The sequence below is a fragment of the Odocoileus virginianus genome, chromosome 17, assembly GCF_023699985.2.
Source record: "Odocoileus virginianus isolate 20LAN1187 ecotype Illinois chromosome 17, Ovbor_1.2, whole genome shotgun sequence".
NCBI classification, from domain to species: domain Eukaryota; kingdom Metazoa; phylum Chordata; class Mammalia; order Artiodactyla; family Cervidae; genus Odocoileus; species Odocoileus virginianus.
Genome location: NC_069690.1, coordinates 9,182,399 through 9,206,313, shown reverse-complemented (window position 1 = coordinate 9,206,313; position 23,915 = coordinate 9,182,399). Strand labels below are relative to the sequence as shown.

General features: G+C 38.1%; 2 protein-coding genes and 1 long non-coding RNA gene across 9 annotated transcripts in view; 2 read left to right on the top strand and 1 right to left on the bottom strand.

Annotated features, from left to right (window-relative positions):
- Positions 1 to 3,584, top strand: part of SKA2 (spindle and kinetochore associated complex subunit 2) — a 30,257-nt gene extending 26,673 nt beyond the window's left edge. For 2 of the 4 annotated variants that reach the window (XM_020901283.2, XM_070478555.1), the window contains 2 exons: positions 1,637 to 1,744; positions 3,277 to 3,367. In XM_020901283.2, coding sequence (XP_020756942.1) covers positions 1,637 to 1,738 — 102 coding nt within the window. In that variant the 3' untranslated portion in view covers positions 1,739 to 1,744; positions 3,277 to 3,367. Of the gene's footprint in view, positions 1 to 1,636; positions 1,745 to 1,905 lie in introns of all 4 variants that reach the window. The other 2 variants (XM_020901284.2, XM_020901285.2) reach the window with 2 other exon arrangements.
- Positions 355 to 8,451, bottom strand: LOC139038998 (uncharacterized). The gene is made up of 2 exons (XR_011492096.1): positions 8,224 to 8,451; positions 355 to 434 (listed from the first exon to the last, which is right to left on the bottom strand). It is a non-coding gene; the product is annotated as an uncharacterized lncRNA (long non-coding RNA).
- A 111-nt stretch (positions 8,452 to 8,562) lies between these two features.
- TRIM37 (tripartite motif containing 37) overlaps positions 8,563 to 23,915 on the top strand; it is a 171,726-nt gene continuing 156,373 nt past the window's right edge. For all 4 annotated transcript variants that reach the window (XM_070478548.1, XM_070478547.1, XM_070478550.1 and 1 more), the window contains exons 1-7: positions 8,563 to 8,965; positions 10,695 to 10,796; positions 18,100 to 18,140; positions 19,640 to 19,756; positions 20,726 to 20,813; positions 21,874 to 21,996; positions 23,477 to 23,600. In XM_070478548.1, the coding sequence (XP_070334649.1) occupies positions 8,945 to 8,965; positions 10,695 to 10,796; positions 18,100 to 18,140; positions 19,640 to 19,756; positions 20,726 to 20,813; positions 21,874 to 21,996; positions 23,477 to 23,600 (616 nt within the window). In that variant the 5' untranslated portion in view covers positions 8,563 to 8,944. The remainder of the gene's footprint in view (positions 8,966 to 10,694; positions 10,797 to 18,099; positions 18,141 to 19,639; positions 19,757 to 20,725; positions 20,814 to 21,873; positions 21,997 to 23,476; positions 23,601 to 23,915) is intronic.

Sequence of the window (23,915 nt, the reverse complement as noted above, 5' to 3'; positions counted from 1 at the left end):
CAGGCAAGAACTGGAGTGGGTTCCCATTCCCTTCTCCAGGGGATTTTCCCAACCCAGGAATCAAAAACCACTGTCTCCTGCATTGCAGGCAGATACTTTACCACTGAGCCAGGGATTCAAATCATTTGAATATCTGTAAAGGCTTTCACTTAGTTATCTGAGTTCAGTTCAGTTCAGTCGCTCAGTCGTGTCTGACTCTTTGCAACCCCATGAACCGCAGCACGCCAGGCATCCCTGTCCATCACCAACTCCCGGAGTCACCCAAACCCATGTCCATTGAGTCGGTGATGCCATCTAACCATCTCATCCTCTGTCGTCCCCTTTTCCTCCTGCCCTCAATCTTTCCCAGCATCATTCTTTTCCAGTGAGTCAGCTCTTCACATCAGGTGGCCAAAGGATTGGAGTTTCAGCTTCAGTACCAGTCCTTCTGTTATCTGAAATGAGCAATAATTATATCAAAGGTAGAAAGCTAAGGGAACTTTTTCATTTTGGATCAGATAATGACAAAAAGGAGAAATGGAGACTTCCTGGCAGAAGACCCTTCACTTCCAGTACAGGGGCTGCAGGTTCAGTTCCTGGTCAGGGAGTTAAGATCTCAGGTGCCTCTTGGCCTCTCAGCCAAAAAACCAAAACATAAAACAGAAACAATACTGTCACAAATTCAATAAAGACTTAAAAAAAATGATCCACATTAAAAAAAAAATAGGAGAAATGGCTAAAGGTAAAGGAGGTCATGTTTTAGAATCAACTGTAGCCAAGCTGGGAAATGTTGGATATGGTTGGTCTTGTGCCTACTAGTTTAAAAATGAGATAGTATTAATAGTGGAACGTTCAGAGAAAATTTTTATGATTGAAATGCGGAAGAAAAGGGGATGGCATCTATAAAGAGTTATATAACCATAATTATATGGCTCAAATAGTTCTATGAACCCAGAGTTTAAAGAACATGTAAAGGAATTTCATGTATAAAAGAGGTATATTAGACATAGGGTCAGAACTGTGAGAATAGTTATCAGCTGAGGATTCTGAAAATTCCTAGAGTAACCGCAAGGGCTTTTACAGTTATTTGGGGAACATGAAGAACAAGAAAGGGATGTCTACTTAGAGCAAATGGTCCATTGTTTATAAACAAGAGAATGCAAACAGAAAGTAAAACTGTTCTGTTATTATCTTGCTATGATTTTTATCAAGGTGAGTGGTTTTTCATTTGGAAGGGTAGAAAATATATATTTAAATTGATAATAGTAAAAAAACTTGAATTGATAATGATAAATAGGGAGATGAGAACAGAAAAGGAAGTGGATGGTAGGGATACATATTAATTTCCTGATCTTTTTAGTTGCCATTAAGACACTGACGTTTAAATATAGTTAGTTGTAAAGGTGACTGTCAAAAGAAAAAAGGACCAAATTTGTTCCAAATAGAAAATAGCAAAACAGTCCCCCCACCAAACAAAAATATAGCAATAAATAGAAAATTGAAAAGGCATTAAAGATAGAATGTATGTTATTCCATCAAAGCTCTGAAACATTTGTATTAAAGAAGAAAAATATCTACGTATTTTAGAATAGTTAATTCCTGGAAAAACTCTTTGAAGTTTTATTAAACAGATGGTCTGAAATCTCTTGAATTTCAGAGATCACAAAGAGAAACATGGACTCATGGAGAACAAAGTCTTGCCAGAATAATATCATATCCTGTTTTTCAGATAGAAGAGGGAAATTCTGTCACTATTTGAGTTGCAGTAAGTGTTTTTGTTTTATCCATGTGAACATTTTGGGCAAATGGTTGGCTTGAGGAGCCAAACCAGGTGGGGTCTCCAATAGCCACATATGGCTGTATATTAATGAACTAAAATTAAAAAGTAATTAAAAATAAAATTAATATACTCCTTCATGAATGCAGATACAGAACATTTCCAGGATCACAGAGAGGTCTGTTGGACAGCATTGCGCTGGAGATTCTGATCCTGCGGGTATGAGGTGTTCCCGATTTGACAGTCTCTCTAGAGATGACCTATATAGTTAGGCAGATTTGTAACCATGTGAGTGATTCTTGAGGTCCTACCTCCTATTATTTCCTCATTAACTCTTTTTACAGCTAGCCTATTTGTTGGCGCTCTATGAAAGCCCCTTTCAACTTCCCTTCGGCTTTTCCTCTCCCCTTTGGTTTTGCTGCTGACCCGCTTTTGTGGATTTGGTTTGCTGGTTGTTTTCTCAGCATGTCCTCCCTTCCTGTGTAAGACATTACTGACTCTTCTTGAGATGTGTGCTGTTCCTCACAGACTCATGCCTGAGGTGAAAGTGGCCCTATCCTTAACTTCAGGATATGCTTGATTGGCAAGGGGAATGGATTTTCCTTTAACTTACTTTGGGTCATGAATGGGTTTGTAACCCAAATGATATATGAGGAGGTGGAGTCTGGAAATAGGAAATTAGGAAGAGTTTTCCTCACTGCTGAGAGACCCCTGGGAAGAGAAAGCTTTACTTGTTCTAAACATTGTGTACAGATGTGATACCTGGAGCCACCTTCCTGTCAGCCTGAGAATAAAGGATATCAGAGCTGTTAGATTGACAAAACTTGAGTCCTTACATTGTTGAGCTGTTTAATAAACCAGCCCTGTAACCTGCCCTTTTTATGTATTTATTGTGCAGTGATAATGTATTTTATTTATCCATTTTCATATGTGTCTTTGTTACTTGCAGATAAAAGCATCTTAATTATCCTTCAAAATTTAACCCAAGTCTCTACTTCTGAAGAAACTTCCAGACTATGTCTTTTCACACTTCTTTTTCAAAATACTTTTAGAATATGGTGTTCAGATGTGACTTCTTTGGTTCTGTTACAGTCCTTAAATTGTTTGATTTCTTTGTCTTGTTTCTTTAATTGCGAGTTCCTTGGAAACTCAAATATCAAAGTAACTTGTATGTACGTAGCTAATATATATTTTTTCCTTGCCTTTACAAATTTGTCACTACATACCTCTTGTGAACTTGTGGAAACATTTATTGGTGTTACAAAGCAGAAATTAGTTTAACAGGCTTTAAAGATTTTATTTAACTTTTAAAAAATTTATCTTATTGAGGTATAGTTGATTTACAATGTGTTGATTTTTGCTGTGCAGCAAAGTGATTCAGTTATACATCTATATATATTCTTTTTTTCATATTCTTTTCCATGATTTATAGGATACTGAATATCATTCCCTGTGTTATATGATAGGACCTTGTTCTTTTAAGCTTTTCTGAAATAAAGATTTTGTCATTTGTTTTTTAGCTGTTACCACTGACTGAAGAAGAGAAAACTGCGGCAGAGCAATTAAGAGCTCACATGTCAGACTTCTGAGGAAGAAATGGACTTGCAAAAAGGAACTCTAATGGGGAAGAAATCAATCCCAGAAATTTAGGAAGATGTCTTGTTAACATTGATGACTACTGGTCGGGAGATGACAAAGGAGATTTGGCTTGGGTCACTGGATAGTGATGCCTTCCACAGGAGAGGGGGATACAAGAGAAGGGCAGATATTGTATTAATAAAGTTCAGCCAAAGGGGCAGAATGGAAATAAAGAGATTTTTAAAATACATGCACACATGCTTAGTAATTTCAGGCAAGCAAGTCCCAACACCATTTCATATCTGTTTTTGTATAACTGGGATAACACAAATGTCCTGACTGACCTATTGCAAAAGAATATTATGTACTATCAGTCAGTCAGATGTGAATGAACATGCTTGGGAAATTAAAGGTTAGAAAAATATTTGTACTATGTTATACATATGTAAATAATTTTATTGTTGAAAATTCTGATTGCAGATGTGGGTCACATTACTGGTGAGACTGCTAACATGTGACTTGACAGTCTCCCACAATACCTAACTTAGTAGAAAGCTGGCTTTTCTGTGACAGCTTCACTTTTATTCTTGTCCTGTTCCTTCCACCTGCCAACGTTGAGCATGAGCTCTGCTTTCTAATGCTGTTTCAGATTGCCCCTGTCATATTTCAGGGACCTGAAATATACCTTTGTTCCCCTCTAGTCTCTACTACTGTACTTGTTCAGTTCATTCTACTGTAAATCTCTATATATGAACCTTCAAGTTGTGAACGTTCGAAGACGTAAACGTGTGTTTTCCCCTCCAGTCGCATAAGTTAGCTCTGTCTGAGGAGGCACTGTGAGGTTTTGAGGCATAGGACCTGAATGTAGGATGGTACATGAAGGTTGCAGCGGCCATTCAGAATGTAATTCAGTGCTACCGTGGCATCTATGATGAGAAAAAAAGAGCTACCACTCAGACATTACTGGATTGTTCTTTCAAGAAGGTAGACAGAATTGAATCCAGCAAGGAACCAGACCCTGTGCCATCAACTGCAGGTATGAAATCGCAGCTTGCCTTCTGTCCTGTTGCTGATGACCCTTCAGCTCTAGCATCTCCCACCTCCCCTCCCTCTCCAGTCAGAAACTTTTCTTGCCTGTTCACTCGATGCCAGCCCCTGTGTCCTGTACTACTGTGCTTTTCAACATACTGTACTTTCAGATTAAAAATGTTTTATTTCTTTGTGTTTGTTTCATATGTATTATTTGTGTGAAAACCATTATAAACCTATTACAGTATAGTACTATATAGCTGACTGTTAGCTGGCCACCTAGGCTAACTTTGTTGGACTTAACAAAGAAGCTGGACTTAAGGAACGCACTCTCAGAATGGAACTTGTTCATGTGTAGCGGAATTACTGTATGTGAAAGCTAAGAAATGGAAATGAGAGGATTGTTGCAACTGCTGTTTACCAGTTTTGTGTGTATGTGTATGGGTGTGTGCACCGGTGTCTCTATTTTATTCCTTTTTTAAATGGCAAGTAAGTAAGTAAATGATGGTATACACTAGGAGGTCGAGTTACCACTAAATTATCACTGTTAATGTTCTGGGAAACGCTGAAGCTATGCTAAAAAGTTGAGAGGAGAAGCAGATATTGGAGAAGCAGATACTGGAGATGTAAAGCAGGTTTTAAATTCTAGTTGTATAAGCCTAAGCAAACCACTTAACCTGTGTGTGTCAGGATGACTGGAAGGACAATGAGACGGTGAAGTGTTAAGGTTTGATATTTGGTAATTCAATAAATATTTCCACATATGTAATAAAAACAAGATATTGAAAGACAGGAGAAGTGAATCAAATGTTAGTTTGCAGGTTATGAAATTATACTTTTATGTAAATAAGAATTTTTTCTGTTATGTTATTAACAAACTTATAATAGCTGACAAACAGGGTTGGAAGAGTAGCTTCAGTTAAAATTGTCTATTCTGAATATTTGGAGCACAGAAACTACCCTAACCTTTAAATTACAAATAAGTCACACCTTAGTAATATATACTACTCTTCTTCAGTTCTCAGGGAAGTAATATTGAGGAAGTTCCTGTCATGATATGACTCTGGGATGCGATGTTGATTGGTGGCATTGAAAAACGGTGGTATCACAAAGTGGTCTTAACAAGTTACTGGAGTTAAAGTGTTTTGCTTTCAATCAGGGGGGAAAAATGATGTTTTTCCTTTGAGTTCCTTCATAAGTTACCTTAAAATGTTGGTTCTACCCCTCATCGCTTTTAAAATTGTTCTCTCTGCACTTTATATATTCATTTATTTCCCTGGGTTCATTTATTGCCTCTTTGGGGAATGATTTCCAAGTATAAGTTATTCCACTAGGAGTGAAAGTGTTAGTTGCTCAGTCGTGTTTGACTTTTTGCAATCCCATGGACTGTAGTCAGCCAGGCTCCTCTGTCCATGGAATTCTCCGGGCAAGAATACTGGAGTGGGTAGCCATTCCCTTCTCCAGGGGATCTTCCTGACCTAAGGATCAAACCTGGGTCTCCTGCATTGCAGGCGGATTCTTTACTGTCTGAGCCACCAAGAAGTCCTAGGTCCAAATTTCCAATAAAAACCTTGACCTGAATATTCAAATTGAATGTGTCCAAAATACTTAAGTGATTTAATTTTGTTAATAGCCACTATTCTGTTAGCTGGAATTAAGGTTTGCATCCATTTCTTTATATTCTTAATCAAATCTGTAACTTTTGAAATGTTTATTGTATACAACTTTCATTTTACCTTCACTCTTCTATCTGGTTTAGACCATTTTTATTTCTCATCTGGATGACTGTTTTCTCTTATGTGACTATTCTCTTAGGGCTTCCTTGGTAAAGTTTTTGCCCGCAGTGTGTGAGACCTGGGTTCGATCCCTGGGTTGGGAAGATCCCCTAGAGGAAGGCATGGCCACCCACTCCAGAATTCTTGCCTGGAGAATCCCCATGGACAGAGGAGCCTGGTGGGCTATAGTCCATGGGATCACAAAGAGTAGGACATGACTGAGCAACTAAGAACAGCACACACGTGACTATTAGTCTTTTTATGTCCTAAGTATTAGGTTGTATTTTAAATATAACTTTAAGAAATTAAAAAAAATATAAGTATGCCTATTCTCCCAAACAATTCCAACTTTTTCAGATGTTTCTATAATATATATACAAATCAAAAATCATTTTTAAACAAAAATAGGCTGACAGCTTACACTGTACTGTAGCTGCACTTGTCTTTTTTTTTCATTTTAAATGTATCTTCATGTCACACATCTGCTGTTCTTTTGAGCAGCTGTACATATGAATTTACCATAATTTTTTTTCACCAGTTCCTCACTGACAGGCATTTAAGCTGGCCCTGATAAAGAATCCGCTTGCAGTGTAGAAGACACTGGGGACTTGGGTTCCATCCCTGAGTTGGGAAAATTCACTGGAGGAGGAAATGGCAACCCATTCCAGTATTCTTGCCTGAAAAATTCCATAGACAGGAGTCTGGCAAACTACAATCCATGGGGGTCACAAAGAGTCAGACTTGACTTAGCATGCACACTACAATAGACAAATGAGGAGATGGGGGAAAGGGGGAAAAGAGGAGGATGGCAAGGTATGCCCTTAAGGAATTCCAATAGAGCTGACCACAGGTTTCCCAACCACACAGGGTAGCTGAGCATCCTCCCAACTAAGTTTTCTTCTTGCTTAAGTTAGCCAGTATCTGACTTTGGTGACAAGCAATGACCCCTCATTTGTTCAGGTTTTCTAATTTTCCACTATTGTGAACTATTACAATTAATCTTAAACAGTTTGGGGCTCTTGCGCAGATACATCTATTAGTACAAGAACCTATTTTAATATTTATCATAGATTGTAATTTGTCTTTTTTGCTTTCTGCTCTACAGGGTTGCAAAGACCCCTTCTCATTACTCTGAATACCAAGTAATATAGTACTGTGTCCTACAAGCTTTTTCCCCCCACAGGTGCACATATAGTTTATTAACGATTACATTTTGAAGCCAGACATTTTGATCCAGTAATTAAATAAGCTGTTTAATATTAAAGCATTTTAAAAATTTGAGGTAAAAATTAACCATTATTAAAATGTACAGTTGAAGGCATTTTAGTATAAAAGATGTGCAAGTATCACCTCTATGTAGTTTCAAGGCCATAAATAATTTTTGGTGAAAGGATTTTTCAGGCACAATTATTCCTAAATTATATCTTTGTCCATGGCTCCTGCCATTAAAGAAAAAATTGTTATGCCTACTACTTAACAAGAAAGTCCAAATGCCTTGATATTTAACAACTTCCTAAATTATTGCTGATTCTCTCTTCAGGTGCATTCAGTTAGGTTAAGTGTGGTTAGGTGTAACAGTTTGCAATAAACTGGAAAGGGACATTTTAGTTTAAATGAAGGATTTTATGTATATCCTTCGTCTCACACCTTCAATTCCTGCAATCTTTAAACATTTTTTTACCTAGAAAACTGTAGAAAGGAGAACGCCGGTACAGGAACGTTGAACACAGGTGAAACCCTTGCACTTTCCGGTCTTAAGGCGCTAGCTCACCTTAAGTCCCAAGCAATGCATGGCGGCAGTGGTTGCATGGCGGAGTCTGCCGGCGACGCAATACAAGGTCCCACCCGCCCACTCCCGACACTGAAATGACCGCTCCAGGCTTCACGATCTGGAGCTCTGCTTCAGTAGTTGGGGCGGAAGTACTAAAAATCAGAATCTGCGTTTGCTCCTCGAGCAAGAATCACCAGCCACGAGTCCTCTACACCAGTTTTGCAAAATGCGGGCCACAAGACACCTGCAGCCCAATCTGCGAGAGTAGCAGAAACATGCTGATTTCGTGGAGCCCCACCCTAGAACCCGAATACCTAGGGGTGTGGTTCCCGAGTCTGCATTTCCCCCCAGCTCTCCAGGTGGCTCCCGCCTTTGGCGCTCAGAACTTTGAGACGAGTGGAGCCCCGCCCCGACGGGGCGTGTCGCGGCCGAGCGCCGCGCTCTCCTCCGCCTGCGCTAACCCAGACCGAAAGCACGCAACCCGGCGGCCTCGAACGGCCAAATCTCGTGTGCGCTCCCGCACCGCGGGAACTAGGCGCCGGCTTCAGGCCCGCTCCCTCGGCGCAGCGGTCTGCGCGCATGCGTGCGCGCGCGCCGCGCCTTTCCTCACGCCGCGCCTTCCGCTGCCCTGGTTACCGTTAGTGTTTGCGAATTCCCTGCAGCACCTTCTTCGCGGGAGACCAACGCCGCCGGACTCCGGCAGCGGTTCGATACGCGCGCGCCTGCGTCACGTGGGCCGAGACTCCCTCGCAGTCGTTGGCGAGCCGCTGAGCCGGGAGGAGAGGAGCTGCGGGCTACCGCTCACCCTCCCACCGCGCCCAGGGGCTGGCGCCCGGATGAAAATGGCGAAGTGGGGGTAGCTGGCGCGGAGCGTGAAGCTATGGGGCGCGCAGGTGTGACGGCCGTCAGAGCCCCCTGAGGCGGGCGCCTGGCGGTTCTCTGGGGCAGTTTGACCTGGCGACCTCGGGCTGGCGCCTAATCGGTCAGATCACGGGCTCCGCGGGTCTCCGAGGGACCCACCGAGAGAAGGGGGCAATGGATGAACAGAGTGTGGAGGTGAGGGGGCTTGAGGAGGGTGGTGGCTTAGTCTTCCTCGTCACCCGCTGAGCGTTCTGTATTCGGGGCGCCCCGTCCTAGTCCACCCTCTCATGGGGCACCCCCGCCCCACTGCTGCTGCTGTGGAGGGGCTGACCCAGTGCGGGGGACGCCGTGCTCGCTCTGCAGCCTTCAAGGGCGCCTTATGCTCGGACGCTTCCCGCAGTCAGGTGGTGCGTATCCGGGCGTTTTCAGGATGTCTTGGCACTGGTACTCATCCCAACGGGGTTTTTGCAAACTACAGCCTTTTCAGCGCAAAACTGCAAATTCTTTACATGGTTGTGCCCTTGCGACTCGCGGCCAGTTCTCACGAGTTTCTGAGCGAATCCGAATCTCCCTCGGAATGGGTAATCATTCCCTTCTCCGCGGTACATTCTGTAGACATCTGCCCTTCCCAGATTGAATGAGGATATACTTACTATCCTGTTTGATTGTAGTTTTCTAGAGCAACCTGTTCTTTTTATCTGAGTCTTGTAAACGATGTTTTCAAATGTCTGGGATACTGACTTTAAGGCTAGGAACATAAAAAAAGATTGCTTATTGGACATAATTATATGCTATTAATAATTGTCAAAATTTGAACTTTCCAATTACTAAAATACTAAATCCTTGATTCTTAATTAGGAACAACTATATTAGTTGGGTACTCCACTTGAAACTAGTTCATCCAATGGTCGTATTGTGTCCCATCTCCCCACCCCCCCAGCGTCTGCATCTCACAGATTCTGGTCCTGCAGAGTCATGGTTAGGCTCATGATTAATTTTCTCCTTAATTCCTCTTGTAAAAGTATAATAAAGGTTTTGTAACCTTACCTTTGTTTTTAGAAGCCTTTTAATTCCTCTGAAATGGAGTAAAAATAAATGTGAGTACTGTAAAAATAAACTTAAAATATGTAATAACGTACATTTAATTATATCTGTTTTCTTGCCAGATATTTCCTAAATTGATTCATCTGAAACTAGCAAACATAATATTGTTCCTTCTATTTCTGTAATTTTTTTTCTTCCTAAAGCCTTCATAGAGCTGCCACCAAATTCTCAGTACAGGCAGAATTTCAGGCTCAAATAAATTGCTAGTTGGTTTGAACATCTTGGCAGAAATTCAGATTTCTGGATTCTGAATTACATAGTTTCCCTTTTGATCAAAGTATGCTGCCATTAATGGATCTTTTTATACTTAAAAAATTTATAAACACAATCCACTCCCCTTGGGGAATTTGCAGAAAAAGCTGCAAGTTCATAATGTTCATTCAGTCCTATAGGTTGCCTTTTTTTTGTTACACATCATAAGGTTTTTTTTATCATAAACTTCAAAAATTTTTCCAGTGGCTATCATAATCTATGTTAACTCCTGTAATTTAATATTTTGACCTTTGGGCTGTAGCCAGATTCTTCCATTATATTTATTGTTTCAGTGGGAATATTTGTGCAGAAGTCTATGTCTGAATTCCATGTTCTTTGCTTATACTAGGATCATTGTGAAGCTTAGAAAAATGGAGGCATTCTTTCCCTCAGGAGATGTTCTGAGGTACCTGGACCTTGACTAACCAAGCGTATATGGAATATAGTTGAAACTGAGATGTTGTGAATCCAAAATAAATGTGAATGTTGAATGGATTATTGCAGACATGCTTTATACTCTTGATTCAGTAGCCGAATCTGGTGAACTTTAACATCTTTTTATTTTCAGAGCATTGCTGAGGTTTTCCGATGTTTCATTTGTATGGAGAAGTTGCGGGACGCGCGCTTGTGTCCTCATTGCTCCAAGCTTTGTTGTTTCAGCTGTATTAGGGTAAGTTATGTACCTCTTTTTACATGCATCTAGCATATATAGGGTATATTGTAAAAATTAACCATTTTTTATATCTTCTTAAAATTTGATATTTCATGCCCTTTTAAAAATGTCTTAAATGAATGTTCATTAATAGGGAGGTTGTCAACGTATATTGTTAAGCTCTGTGGAAATGAATAATCAAGTGATAACTGCCTTGAAATGTCTGGAAACCAAAACCCAGTGTAACTTTAGTATATTTACATTATTAAATCATTGCACACTTAACAAGTACTTATGAAGTGCTTACCTGCATTGTATTTGGAGTTGAGGATGCCAAGATCAGTGATGGAAGCACTTTCCCTGCAGGAGTTTAAATCTAATTAAGAGAATGGACTTTGTGTTAATATATTGAGGAATGTGTAGTGTCATAAAGAGGCACTTACAAAGTGCTGCGAGACTCAAGAGGGAGAGTTTATACTTGTTTGATGGGTAAGATAGAGAAAAAGCTGGTAATGGGTTCAAAAGCAAAGAATAAAGTCATATAATCTTATAGTTAAAAGAGACCTTAAAGGTGAATATAATCTGATGGCTTTAAAAATTAAATGTCGGTGAACCCCACAACAAAATTATGAGAAAGCCTAAGATGTAAAGCAGAAGAGATTATTTTGGTTGTATGTAGGAATTCAGTGCACATTCGCAGGCCATAGCTGAAAACTGCCCTGCCCACATTACTCTTAGTAGATAATTTCCTTTATTGAGAAAGTCAAAGTCATGTAACATACTCTTCATCTCAAACTTTCTCTGTGGTTCCCTGTTCCTGCCTGAGGAAGATAAATATCCCTTAGTCAAAGAGTAATATCTGAAACACTTAAATCATTTGCTTCCAGTCACACAGTTAGCAAATGATAGAGCCAGGCAGTCTGGCTCTAGAGCCTGTGTTCTTTGGCACTATACTACATGTGCAGAAGGCCTAGGTTACATACCATGCTGCTTCTCCCACTCATAACTGAGAGACTTGATCTTTGCATTGTTTTCTCAAACAATAGAATGTGGATAACAATATCTGTCCCACAAGATCGTTGTGGCATTAAATGAGATAAGTAAGCTAAAAGGTTTAATTTAGAAACTAACATATACTCTCCACTTGTGCTATTTTATTGTATTCTAAAAATAACAACTCATACACATATTGTGTTTTATAAACGGTGTAGCTGAAGAGAGATAGATTTAAGTGGCCTCTATCACTGTAGTTAATTGATAAAGTGGATCTGGATTCACCTCTTTTGATGAAGGTCTAGTATACATGGACTTTTCAAGTGGCGCAGTGCTAAAGAATCCGCCTGCCAACATAGGAGAAGCAGGAGACATGGATTTGATCCCTGGGACTCGGAAGATCCCTTGAAGTAGGAAATGGCAACTGTCTCTAGTTTTCTTGCCGGCAAAATTCCATGAACAGAGGAGCAAAGAGTCAGACACGACTGAGCACAAAAATACAAAGATACAAATACCACTATATAGATGACCTCTGGTTATTATGTTATTCCTCACTGATCCTTCATTCCTTTACTGTTACCTTTTCCTCATCCTGTTCCTTACAAGAGTGTATTTCTTAAATATTGCACTGGCATTCTCTTTTATGAAGTGTCTGGGAATTTTTCATCTACTTTGAGAAATTTGGTTTACTTTTGCATGGCTTCTAAATCTTCCTTCAACATTGCCTTATAAATGTCATACCTGATTGTCCTTCCAGCATCTTGAGATTTGCTTCAAATCAAATTCTTCCTGTTATTTTCTCAAGTTGACTCTCTTGAACTTTTTTATTTCTTCTTTTCTACCAGGAACTCAAACTTAAAACCTCTTGACACCAATGATTTTTAAGTTATTATCTCCTAAAGTGAAAGTGAAGTTGCTCAGTCGTGTCTGACTCTTTGCAACCCCATGGACTGTAGCCTACCAGGCTCCTCCGTCCATGGGATTTTCCAAGCAAGAATACTGGAGTGGATTGCCATTTCCTTCTCCAGGAGCTCTTCCCAAACCAGGTATTGAACCTGGGTCTCCCACATTGTAGGCAGATGCTTTACCATCTGAGCCACCAGGGAAGTCCTATTATCTCCTAGTGTCATTTATATTTGTCCTGCCTTTCCATTCTTTTTATTAGCATCCTAATGGGGCTTCCCTGGTAGCTCATCTGCCTACAATGTGGGACACTCGGGTTTGGTCCCTGGGTTGGGAAGATCCCCTGGAGAAGGAAATGGCAGCCCACTCCAGTATTCTTGTCTGGAGAATCCCATGGACAGAGGATCCTGGTGGGCTACAGTCCATGGGGTCTCAAAGAGTCAGACATGACTGAGCAACTTCACTTCACTTCACTTAATAGAGAATTGCAGATACTTATTACCTCATGCTTCGATAATTACAATTACCATCTAACTGATCTGTCTTAAATGTTTAATCTGTAGTCCATTTTGTATCCTGCTGCTGTGTTGATGTTTTCCAGTAATGCCATTCTTTTTTTGTTCTCCCAGAAGCCTTGGATTTATTGCCTGAAGGATAAAGTCCAAGAACATTAACCTTATATTCAGACCATCTGGATAATCTGGTTCTAACCTTTTTCTTAGAGTTGTCTTGTTCCCAAGTACACCGTCCATTTGTTCATTTATTCAATGGCGATTAATTATATGCCTGCTTGGAGTTAGGCATTGACTTCTCAAGGAGTTGGATTCTTTTCTAGTTAGGATATATACAAAAAAGTAAATAGCTGTGTTAGATATCCTTCATAGCATAAAGAAAAGTGAAATTGGTTAAGGGTTTAGAGTAGGGACTTTGGGAGGGCACAGGCAGGTTGGTAGCTACTTTAGGTAGGGTAATCTGGGAATGTCTCTGAGTATATGACATTTGAGCAGAGACCAGGATGAAATGGAAGAGTGATGGAAATAATTGGGAAAGAAGGCACCAGGCAGAGAAATCAGAAGGGGAAAGGCCTTGAGAAAGAAATACGTTTAGTGTGCTGAGAAATAGCAAAGAAACCAGTGTACTTGGAGCAGAGTGGACAGAGGCAGAGAGGGAACGGAAATGAGCCTTGGTAAAGACCTTGGGTTTCATTTTAGGTGTGCTGCTATCTATTGAAAGCTGGTGAGTGATTTGAAGTAGTTGATGCCCTGAAAGCTTTCACTCTGGCTGCTGTGTGGAAAGTGGACTGTTGGCAGATGGTTGAGAGAGTGGAGAGAACAGTCAGGATGGGCCTTAGGAATGGAATGGTGATTGGTGGTTTAGACTGGAAGGGGAACAGCAGAAGTGGTGAAAAATAGGGCTTTTCTGTTGTTTTGAAGGTAGAATCAGTGGGTTTTCATAGAGATGGGATATGAGGAAAGTTTTTACAGCATCTGGATGAATGGTTTTCCATTTTGAAGCAGAGAAAACTGGGGGAGGAACAGATTTGAGTAGGCTATAGAAGTTGTGGGTTGTTCTTTTAACAGTACAAAAAACACTGTTTTTGCTAGTGAGAGCAATATAACTAAATATAGTTCTGTCTTAAACCAATTTATGACCATGATACTACAGTTGAAAATTTTGAACTAGTTCAGTTTATTACAGTACTTGTATTTTTTAAATCTTAAACAAATTGAGATATAATTCACATACCATAAAATTCACCCTTTTAATGTATAAATAAAGTTTTTCTTTTAGTATGTCAGGTTTGAGGTGATTATTATACATTTAATTGGAGATGTTGACAGTTGGAACTATGAATCTGGATTTGAGGACTGGATTGAATTATTAGCATATAGTTAATATTTAAAGGCAGGGGACTAGATGAGATTACCAGATTACTTCCTGTGGGAAGAGATTTTTAGGTCTGAACTCTGGGTCACTCAAAGTTCAAGTGTTAGGAGAAGGAGGATTCAGCAGAGTGTATTAAGAAGGAGCCAGGAGTGAGACATCACAGAATTCAGATGAGAAACATGTTTCAAAAAGAAGTGATTTAGCCGTGTCATATGGTTGTAGCCTGGGAATTGACAGTTGGATTTGAGAATAAGTAGGTTTTTGATGACCCTAATAAGTAATTTCAGTGGACCAGTGGGGGAAAATTTGATGTCAGAGGGGGAGGAGAAAGAGACAGTGAGTATAAAAACTGTCAGAGAATCTTACTGTAAAGGGGAGAAATAAGGCAATGAATTGAAGGGGGGTGTTGAGAGTTATCTTTTAGGAGGTTTTTATCTTTCTGGGATGAAACCAGTAGAGAATACATAATGATACTAGAGAGACAGGATAATTACAGAAGCAAAGTCCTTGAGATGTTGAGAGCTCCACACAACCAAGTTGTAATATTGTTTATTTGAATGCCTTCCTTTCTTTTCCATCCCATCTCTGTTCCTTTGTCCACAGAGCTTGAACTATCTCTAACAGGCCAGATTCTTGTGTCATTTTAACACACTAACGTTCAGATGCATGAATAGACTTGTCCGAAGTCACCTGGTGGTTGATGGCAGTCTGAGAGTGAACTTCCTCCCAGGCCGGCACTCTGCCGAGGATATCTGGTGCCTCCACACGTGTACCAGGAGGCAGGAACATTGGCTGTGTTTCCATTTCTCTCACTGCACTCAGCTGATTTTTTTCTCAATGTCTGTTTCTATTTCGTATTTTCTCCTTTTTTTTTTTTTTTTAACTGACATCTTTCTCATCTAATTTTTAAAATTTATTTTTAATCCCCTCTTTATTTTTCAGCATTGGTAGCAATTTGTTTGCCTATAATTATTGACTTTGTTTTCCATTTTTCCGTCTTTTAAAATTAGGTATATTTGACATACAGTAAGCTGCACATATTTAAAATACACAATTTGATAAGTTTTGGCAAATGTTTCCATTGAAAAGCCATCCCTGCAATCAAGATAATGAACACGTCTGTAATCCCCCAAACTTCTTTTTGCCTCTTGGTAATGCCTCCCTTTGCTTGTTTTGTTCTCAAGCAACCAGGAATCTGCTTTCTATCACTTTAGATAAGTTTGCATTTTGTAGAATCTTATACAAATGGAACCTTACAATATGTACTCTTAAGGGTTTGGCTTTTTTTCCGCTCAGCAAAAATTGAGATTCATCTGTGGTGTTTTAACAGTACTATTCCTTTTTGTTGCTGCAAAGTAGCATTCCACTGTATGCCTAGCTATAATTTGTTTATCCATTCACCTATTGATGGACATAAGAGTTGCTTCTGGTTTTTGGTATTTACAAAGAAAGCTTCTATGAACATTTGTATACAAGTCCTTGAATGAACTTAAGCTTTCTTTTCTCTTGGGTAAGTAGAAATGAAATGGCTCAATCATATGGTAGGTGTATGTTTAACCAATTGTCAGACTGTTTTCTAAAATAGTTGTATCATTTTACATTCTTACCAGCAGTGTATGAGAGTTGCAGATCTTCCATGTTAATGCCCACAGTTGGTATGTTCAGTCTTGAATTTTAGCCATTCTTACAGGTACGTAGTAGTAACTCAACTTTTCCCTTGAGATCAAGAAAAAGACAAGGATGTGTACTTTTATTACTTTGGACCATTATACTTTCCCCAAATCCCTGGTAACCATTATTCCTTCTTCTCTGGAATCCGACTAGTCTAAGTACCCCATATAAATGGAATCAAAGAATATTTGTTCCTTGCTGTTTTATCTCTTGGCTCTCTATTCTGTTTCATTGTCCTTACGTCAGTACCGAACTGTTGTGATTTACCGTAACTAGTAAACACTGAAATCAGGAAATGTGAGTCCTCCTAACTTTGTGAAAAGTGTTCAGTGTTTCACCGTGGAGTATCATGTGTGCTGTGGGTTTTGTGTGTTGTTGTTGTTCAGTCGCTCAGTCATGTCCAACTCTTTGCGACCCCGTAGACTGTAGGACTCCAGGGCTTCCCTGTCCTTCACTGTCTCCCATTATTTGCTCAAACTCATATTCATTGAGTTGATGCCATCCAACCATCTCATCCTTTTTTGCCCCCTTTTCTTCCTCCCCTCAATCTTTCCCAGCATCAGGACCTTTTCCAATGAGTTGGCTCCTCGCAGCAGGTGGCCAGAGTATTTGGAGCTTCAGCTTCAGCATCAGGCCTTCCAATGAATATTCAGGGTTGATTTCCTTTATGATTGACTGGTTGGATCTCCAAGGGACTCTCAAGAGTCTTCTCCATCACCACAGCTCAAAAGCATCAATTCTTCAGCGTTCAGATGAGCCTAGAGAGGTTTGGGCTGAGACTACCTCTGGAGGAGTGCTGTGACTTTAGCAGAGCATTGTTTGAGGGAAAGAAACATGACCTAAATCTGGCTTTGCTCAGGGACCAAAGAAATAATGTTCAAGGTTATTAAGAATGGAATCCTTTTCGATCTATTTTCTTTTTCTTACAGCTTTATTTTCTGTTCTGTGATGTAGATTTTCCCCCTATTTACCTTCTGTTGTTCTTCAAGGATTCCTTGGGAATTTTATTTCTGAGTTATTTGACTTTATTTAAAAACTTAGGTTCTTTCATAGAAACAGGAAGGAATAAACAGAAATAGTAGATACTGGGGAGTACATAGCTATTGGATTATTTATTTACCTCAGTACCTATTAACCAGGTAATTCAAACAAAATATTTAACCATGAAGCTATTGTTTTTGGAAATATATTCAGAAAATCTTAGCATCTTCTTTGTAGATCGTGTAAAACTGCTCCCTATCCAGTAATAACTAAAATAGTTGTAGTAATAGAATTTGAGGTTTAGTAGAAATATTATTCTCTTATAAAACCTTTTTATAATTATGAAGAGACCAGGATATGTAGATGTTCAAATTGTTGAACTGTAGAACTCTTATGACAGAGTTTTGCTGTATTGCTTATTTTATATTTTTCTAATTTTATATCTGTAATGCATATACTTTACTATTAGTTTGCTTTTCAAAAAGGAATTTAGTAGTACCTTAAAATTCCTCGGAGATTTTATGATGAGTCAGTTAGAAGTAAATCATCATAGTGGCTTATTTTGGGGTGTGGAAGTGACAGTGTTGTTATTATTTTTGTGGAGATTATTTTATCTTCCCTGTGAGATTCAGACTCCTAGGATCCCTTTTTTTTCCTATGAGAGAAGAGCTTCTTAATAATTATTTTGGGATGAGTTCTGTCCCTTTGAAAATTTATTCTTGTCACGATGATAATGAGGAGACAGATTGCCTGCTATTCTGTAAGTACCTCTATAATTAATGCAGACACTAGAGAGGTAAACTCATTAATTTTTGTATGTAAGTACTCAATATGTACAAATTAATGGTGTTTCTGCAATCAAAATCTAATTCTTTTGCCTCCTTAGCGCTGGCTGACAGAGCAAAGAGCCCAATGTCCTCATTGCCGGTAAGCATTTTACTATGATTGTGAATTTGGAAAGTAGTAAGGTGATGGGGTCAGAGAGTGCCCTAATACTCATAAAGTTCTTTCTGCAGTCTGCTACATTTCCTCTCTTTTTGAATACAGTCGAAAAGAACATAAGCAGTCTTATCTGTCTGAAGAAGTGCAGACTAATTTATCTGACATAGAATTGTATAGAATATATTGCATTGTTTACCTTCTTTTGGAAAATCATTGTGTAACTTCTAAACTTGCCTTTTGTAACTACAAAAATTAATAAACTTTCTGTTAAAAAAATCCATAGCTGAACAAAAAGGCTTCTGATTCTGATACCCCCCACCTAATCTTTTCATGAATTAACACTTTGAGAAGAAACTGTTAGGTTTGGTTTGTTTGTTTGTTCTTTTAGACATCTCTCTATGTATACTGGTATGTGTACATAATAATTTTTTCTTAAAACACAAAAATGATATTTTGTTGTTTGCTTCTTTTTTCCATGTAAAATCTAGTGGTGCCTTTATTGATGGTATGTACACATATGTCATTTAAAATCAATGTTTGAGTAATAATCCACTGTAAGATTATACATTTATTTGTGCTTATACTGGAAGGTTGTTTCCATTTTTGGTTATTTCAAATGATGCCAGATTCCATTGAAGGAAAAGACTTTTTGCCATTTTATGTTCCTAGTAATAGAAAATGAAAGTACCTTTTCATCACATCCTTGCTAACACTGAGTGTTACCAGTCTTGTTTTCTTTTTTTGTTATTCTGCTAAGTGAAAAATGGTATCTTGTTTTTAATCTGCTTAAAAAAAATGATTGGAACTGAGCATCTATTAACATTTTTAGCCATTTATAATTTATTTTTTTCTTAAACTGTCTATATCTTTTGCCCATTTTTCTTCATGTATTTGCATTTTTCCTATTAACTTTTAAGAAAATCAGGACTATCAAATAGAACTTTCCATGTGATGGGAATGTTCTCTAGTGTTGCTGTCAAATGTGGTAATTGAGCACTTAAAGTAAGTCTAGTGTAACTATGTAATGAAATTTTTTAAGATTAATTTGAATTTTAATTTAAAGTCACATATGACTAGTGGCTGTCATTTTGGGCAGTAGAGCTTTAGGCTAAGGAATTGAGAATTAAATTTGTAATCTAAAATTTTTTTATTCCTCTTTTTAAAAATAAATAGTGCATTATTGTAAAAATAGGCTGCAAACCATACTTTTCATTATGTCTTTGTTACTATTTTTATAATAATTGGTATGAATATGATTGTGAGCTCTATTTTGAGCAAGGTGTTTATTTTTTCTTGATTGATAATTTTTTTCCAGCTTCGTTGAGATATTAATTGACAAACAATTCTGAAAGGATTCCCCACATTGAGTTAGCAGATCTGCCACCTCAGTATTTACCTTTGAAATGTGTTTTAGAAAATGATCTTAAATTCCTGAATGAGAGTGTACACATATATATATATATATATGTTTTTTTTTCCTCCAGTGCTCCACTCCAGTTACGAGAACTAGTAAACTGTCGTTGGGCAGAAGAAGTAACACAGCAACTTGATACTCTTCAACTCTGCAGTCTCACCAAACATGAAGAAAATGAAAAGGACAAGTATGTCCTCAGTTTCTTTGTCCAGGTGTTTCATAGATTGTGCTACATGCCTTTTTAAATGACATTATTGCAAGATTCCTTTCAGTTTCGTAGGTGAACACTAAGACAGTTTTCTTATGGTGTGGGTGTCTCTGTTTGGAAAGACCCTCTAGCACGCAGGGGCTCCTCTCCAGTTGCAGCGCACAGGCTCCTCACTGTGTCGGCTTCTCTGCTGTGGAGCAGGGCTCTCGGGTGCGCGGCCTCTGTAGTTGCCACTCGTGGGCTCTAGAGCTCGGGTTTAGTAGCTGTGCACCCGCTTAGTTGGATCACAGCGTGTGCAGTCCTCTCAGATCAGGGGTTAAACCTTTGTCCCCTGCACTGGCAGGTGATTCCTACCCACTGTGCCACCAGAAAGTCCTCCTTCCTTTTTTTATGATGCCCATGCTAATCAGTGTGAAGTAATGTTGTGGTTTTGATTTGCATTTACCTTAATGAGGATGTTGAGCATCTTTACCTGTCCATTTGGCCATTTGTGTATGTTCTTTGGAGAAGTTTCTGTTTTGTATTTTACCCATATTTTAATTGTTTTTGTTTGTTTGCTTGGCTAGTGCTAAGTCGCTGCAGTCATGTCTGACTCCTTGCGACCCCATGGAATATAGCCCACCAAACTCCTCTGTCCATGGGATTCTCCAGGCAAGAATACTGGAGTGGGTTGCCATGCCTTTCTCCTGCTTGTCTAGGGTATTTGTTTAATTGTAGGAACTCTTTATATAATTTGGGTATTAACTCCTATCATGTTTCTTTTGATGTACATAGGTTAAGTTGATGTAGTCTAATTTACATAAAAGCCATGGGAGTTCATTTTATATTTCCTGAGATAGAGTCATTTAAAATTGACTGACTTATTTGCCCAAACTTAGGTATTTGTTGTGGTAACTGTGTTCCAATTTTAATTAATTTATAACTGTCCTTTTTTTCTGTAACATATAGGTGTGAGAATCACCATGAAAAACTTAGTGTATTTTGCTGGACTTGTAAGAAGTGTATCTGCCACCAGTGTGCACTTTGGGGAGGAATGGTAAGAGGAACAAATTCAGCATATTATTTTTGGTTAGAGTCTTGAAAGCACTGACATTTTTGTTTGATTTAGAAAGTAATATCATTTTACTCTGTTTATAGAATGAAAATTAAATGTATCTGCTTCATAGCAGAATGTATTATATCTTTTGTTATTCCAGAAAATTTTCTTTTGTGGGAGATTTTGGTGTATGATGTGCATTCCTTACATAAATATTTTAATTGAAAACCTCTAAAATGTATATTTATTTGCAAATCTTCTGCTGTAGGATCAAGGCCTTTTCCTTAATCTGATACCCTGGTCAGTTGATCTGATATCCTGGCTGTGATTTCCAATTCTAGTTCTTTAAAATGGAACAACTTTATAGGCATTTGTGAAACAATGTAGACATTTAGATCTTACGATTTTTAAAAAAATCTTCTTTTCTCAAGTACCTTTCTGATTGATTCATTTGTGCTAGAGACTGGGGGTTCAGTGATGAACACAACAGATATCAAACAGCTAGTTCTATACTCACTTGCTGTTGTGAAAAATATTAGAAATAAGTATACAGTGCTAATGAGAGTGACTGACCATGGGACCAACACTGTAAGCCTGAGTTAAGTTCCAGAGGATAAGTAGGAGTTAAGTGGGTGGAGAATTTGAAGAGGGTGGAGGAAAGAGCATTATTTTTGAATAAGGAGTTTCTTTGGCAAAGGACTGGTGGGAAGAAGTTTGAGGACATAGAAGAAGGCTAGTACTAAGAGAAGAGAAACAAATAAGGTTGTATCAGGTGGTTTTGGCCATGGTTAAGGATTTTGTTTCTTTAATAAGTGAAGATTTCTATTCTAGGTAAGTAAATGTTTTGCTAAAGTCCATTATCTAAAATCTTGAAGGATTTTTTTCTGCATGGGCCAAGTGATTTTAAGCAAACTCTGGCCTGTTTTAAGTAACAGGCAGAAGATAAAATTCACATGAAATTATTTACCAGTTTAGTAGTACCCATAGAGTGTTAAGGAAGGAATGTAAATGTAGATGAGATATATGAAAATGTTCTAAAACTACTCATTAATTTAAATAGCATAGTGGACATACCTTTAAACCTTTGGCGGAAATTTATGAGCAGCATGTTACTAAAGTGAATGAAGAAGTAGCCAAACTTCGTCGACGTCTCATGGAACTGATCAGCTTAGTTCAAGAAGTGGTAAGACTACTACTACTAAAAGATCATTATTTCTTTTATAGTTTATAATATATGTGCACATATATTTTTCTTTTTTTTAATTTTTTGCCGCACCATGTGGCCTGTGGGATCTTAGTTTGCCAGCCAGGGATCCAGCCTTTGCCCCCTGCATTGAAAGAGCATTCTTAAACCACTGGACCACCAGGGAAGTCCCTATAATAAAATATATGTTTTTTATAAGATAGATCAATCAGATGTTGAACTCAAGATTGGAAAATTTGATAAGAGGTATTTATAGTTTCTCTCACTAACTTTAAACCAGCTGAGGAATTGTATCCAAATTCCTTGCCTGCTCTGAAGTTGGAGCCAGAGAATTGCCTGTTCTTGCAGAAAAATAGGGAATCAATGAATGAGTTCAATGAGCCTATTTGTTACAGAGTCAATTACTGATTTCTGAATAGACTCAGTATTGACATTTTATAGTCATTAAGTCATTTATTCTTTGGGAGAGTTTCTGCTACCACAGAATGAACTATTTCTGAATTAGAACTGTAAAATTGAATGAGTAATATTTAACACTACTCTTTGGATATTGTCTGGGTCAAGAGCTCTGGTGAGTTATTTACCATTTGTAATAATATTTCTATGGGAAAGTGTAATAAGCATCAAACATTTAAGTAGAAAATACACTTTTGGAATTTATTTTGTTCAAAGTTACCTGAATGACACTTATTAGTGAGGTTTGTGGACCATTCCTAACTTTATTTTAGTCATGCAGGAATCAAGATTGAGATTATCATTTTTATAACATTCTTTATACAGAAAATAATATTTTTGAGTTACGTGTATGCTGCACAAAGTCATTTTGGACTATAAACAAGTTGGATGTCTTCCATTTGGCTTTTATTTGTCTACCTTTTTTTCTGTTTTCTTTTGATGATATTTTAATTTGGGCAGTAAAGAAGGTGTTTTGTTGGTAGTTTGACATTCTCACTGCTTTTGCTTATAATAGTAAATATAGGAAAGTTTACTTTTTATTTTGGTGGTATGCTATTTAAAAAAAACTGTACTATTCAGTCTTTAAAAACCCTATTTTTTTCTTTCTGAGCTTAGTTCTGAAAAAAATTTAAAACTTTGTAAACTAGAGCAGATACGGTTTTTCAGATTTTTCATTTGTTTTAGGGTGATGTGAACTGACCTTAGTGTACTTTTTGAACAGTGATTTCCTATATGGTTAGGCTTTGTATGTGTTACCTAAAGCAGTTTTTTGTAGTTACACATCTTTTTTGTTTAAATGTTAAAGTATTATGTAGTTTATTATGTTTTAATTGTTAAAATTTTTTTCTGAGTTTCCTGTTGTATTTGAACAATTAAAAAGTGTTATTAGCTTATAGTTTTTAAAGGAAATTAAATGACTTTAAGAATTGCAGTGATTATGTTAAGGTTCATTTACTTCTGTTTGAATAATTCAATTAAAAGTGTTTACCTGTTTATTTTCTAGGAAAGAAATGTAGAAGCTGTAAGAAATGCAAAAGATGAGCGTGTTCGGGAGATTAGGAATGCAGTGGAGATGATGATAGCACGATTAGACACCCAGCTGAAAAATAAGCTAATAACATTGATGGGTGAGTTTTCTTGTGTACATGGGGCTTTGAACCTCCTTGAGATTCGTCTTAGAAGAGTAAAAGTTGATAAGTTATAGGCTGGGGAAAGATTGCTTTAAAAAAAGAATTCTGCCTATTAATTGTTCCCTTATGTCAGTTAACATTACACCAAATTGATATGATTTCTGCTAACATCATGGGATATGCTTCCAGCTCCTCAGACTGTGATTTACACAGAAGATGGTCTGATTTGGCAAGCCTGCCTGTACTGTAATCATGTCAGCAGTATCTTTCTTCCTTCACTGTAATAATCTTTCATTTTTCCCTCCTGTTTCC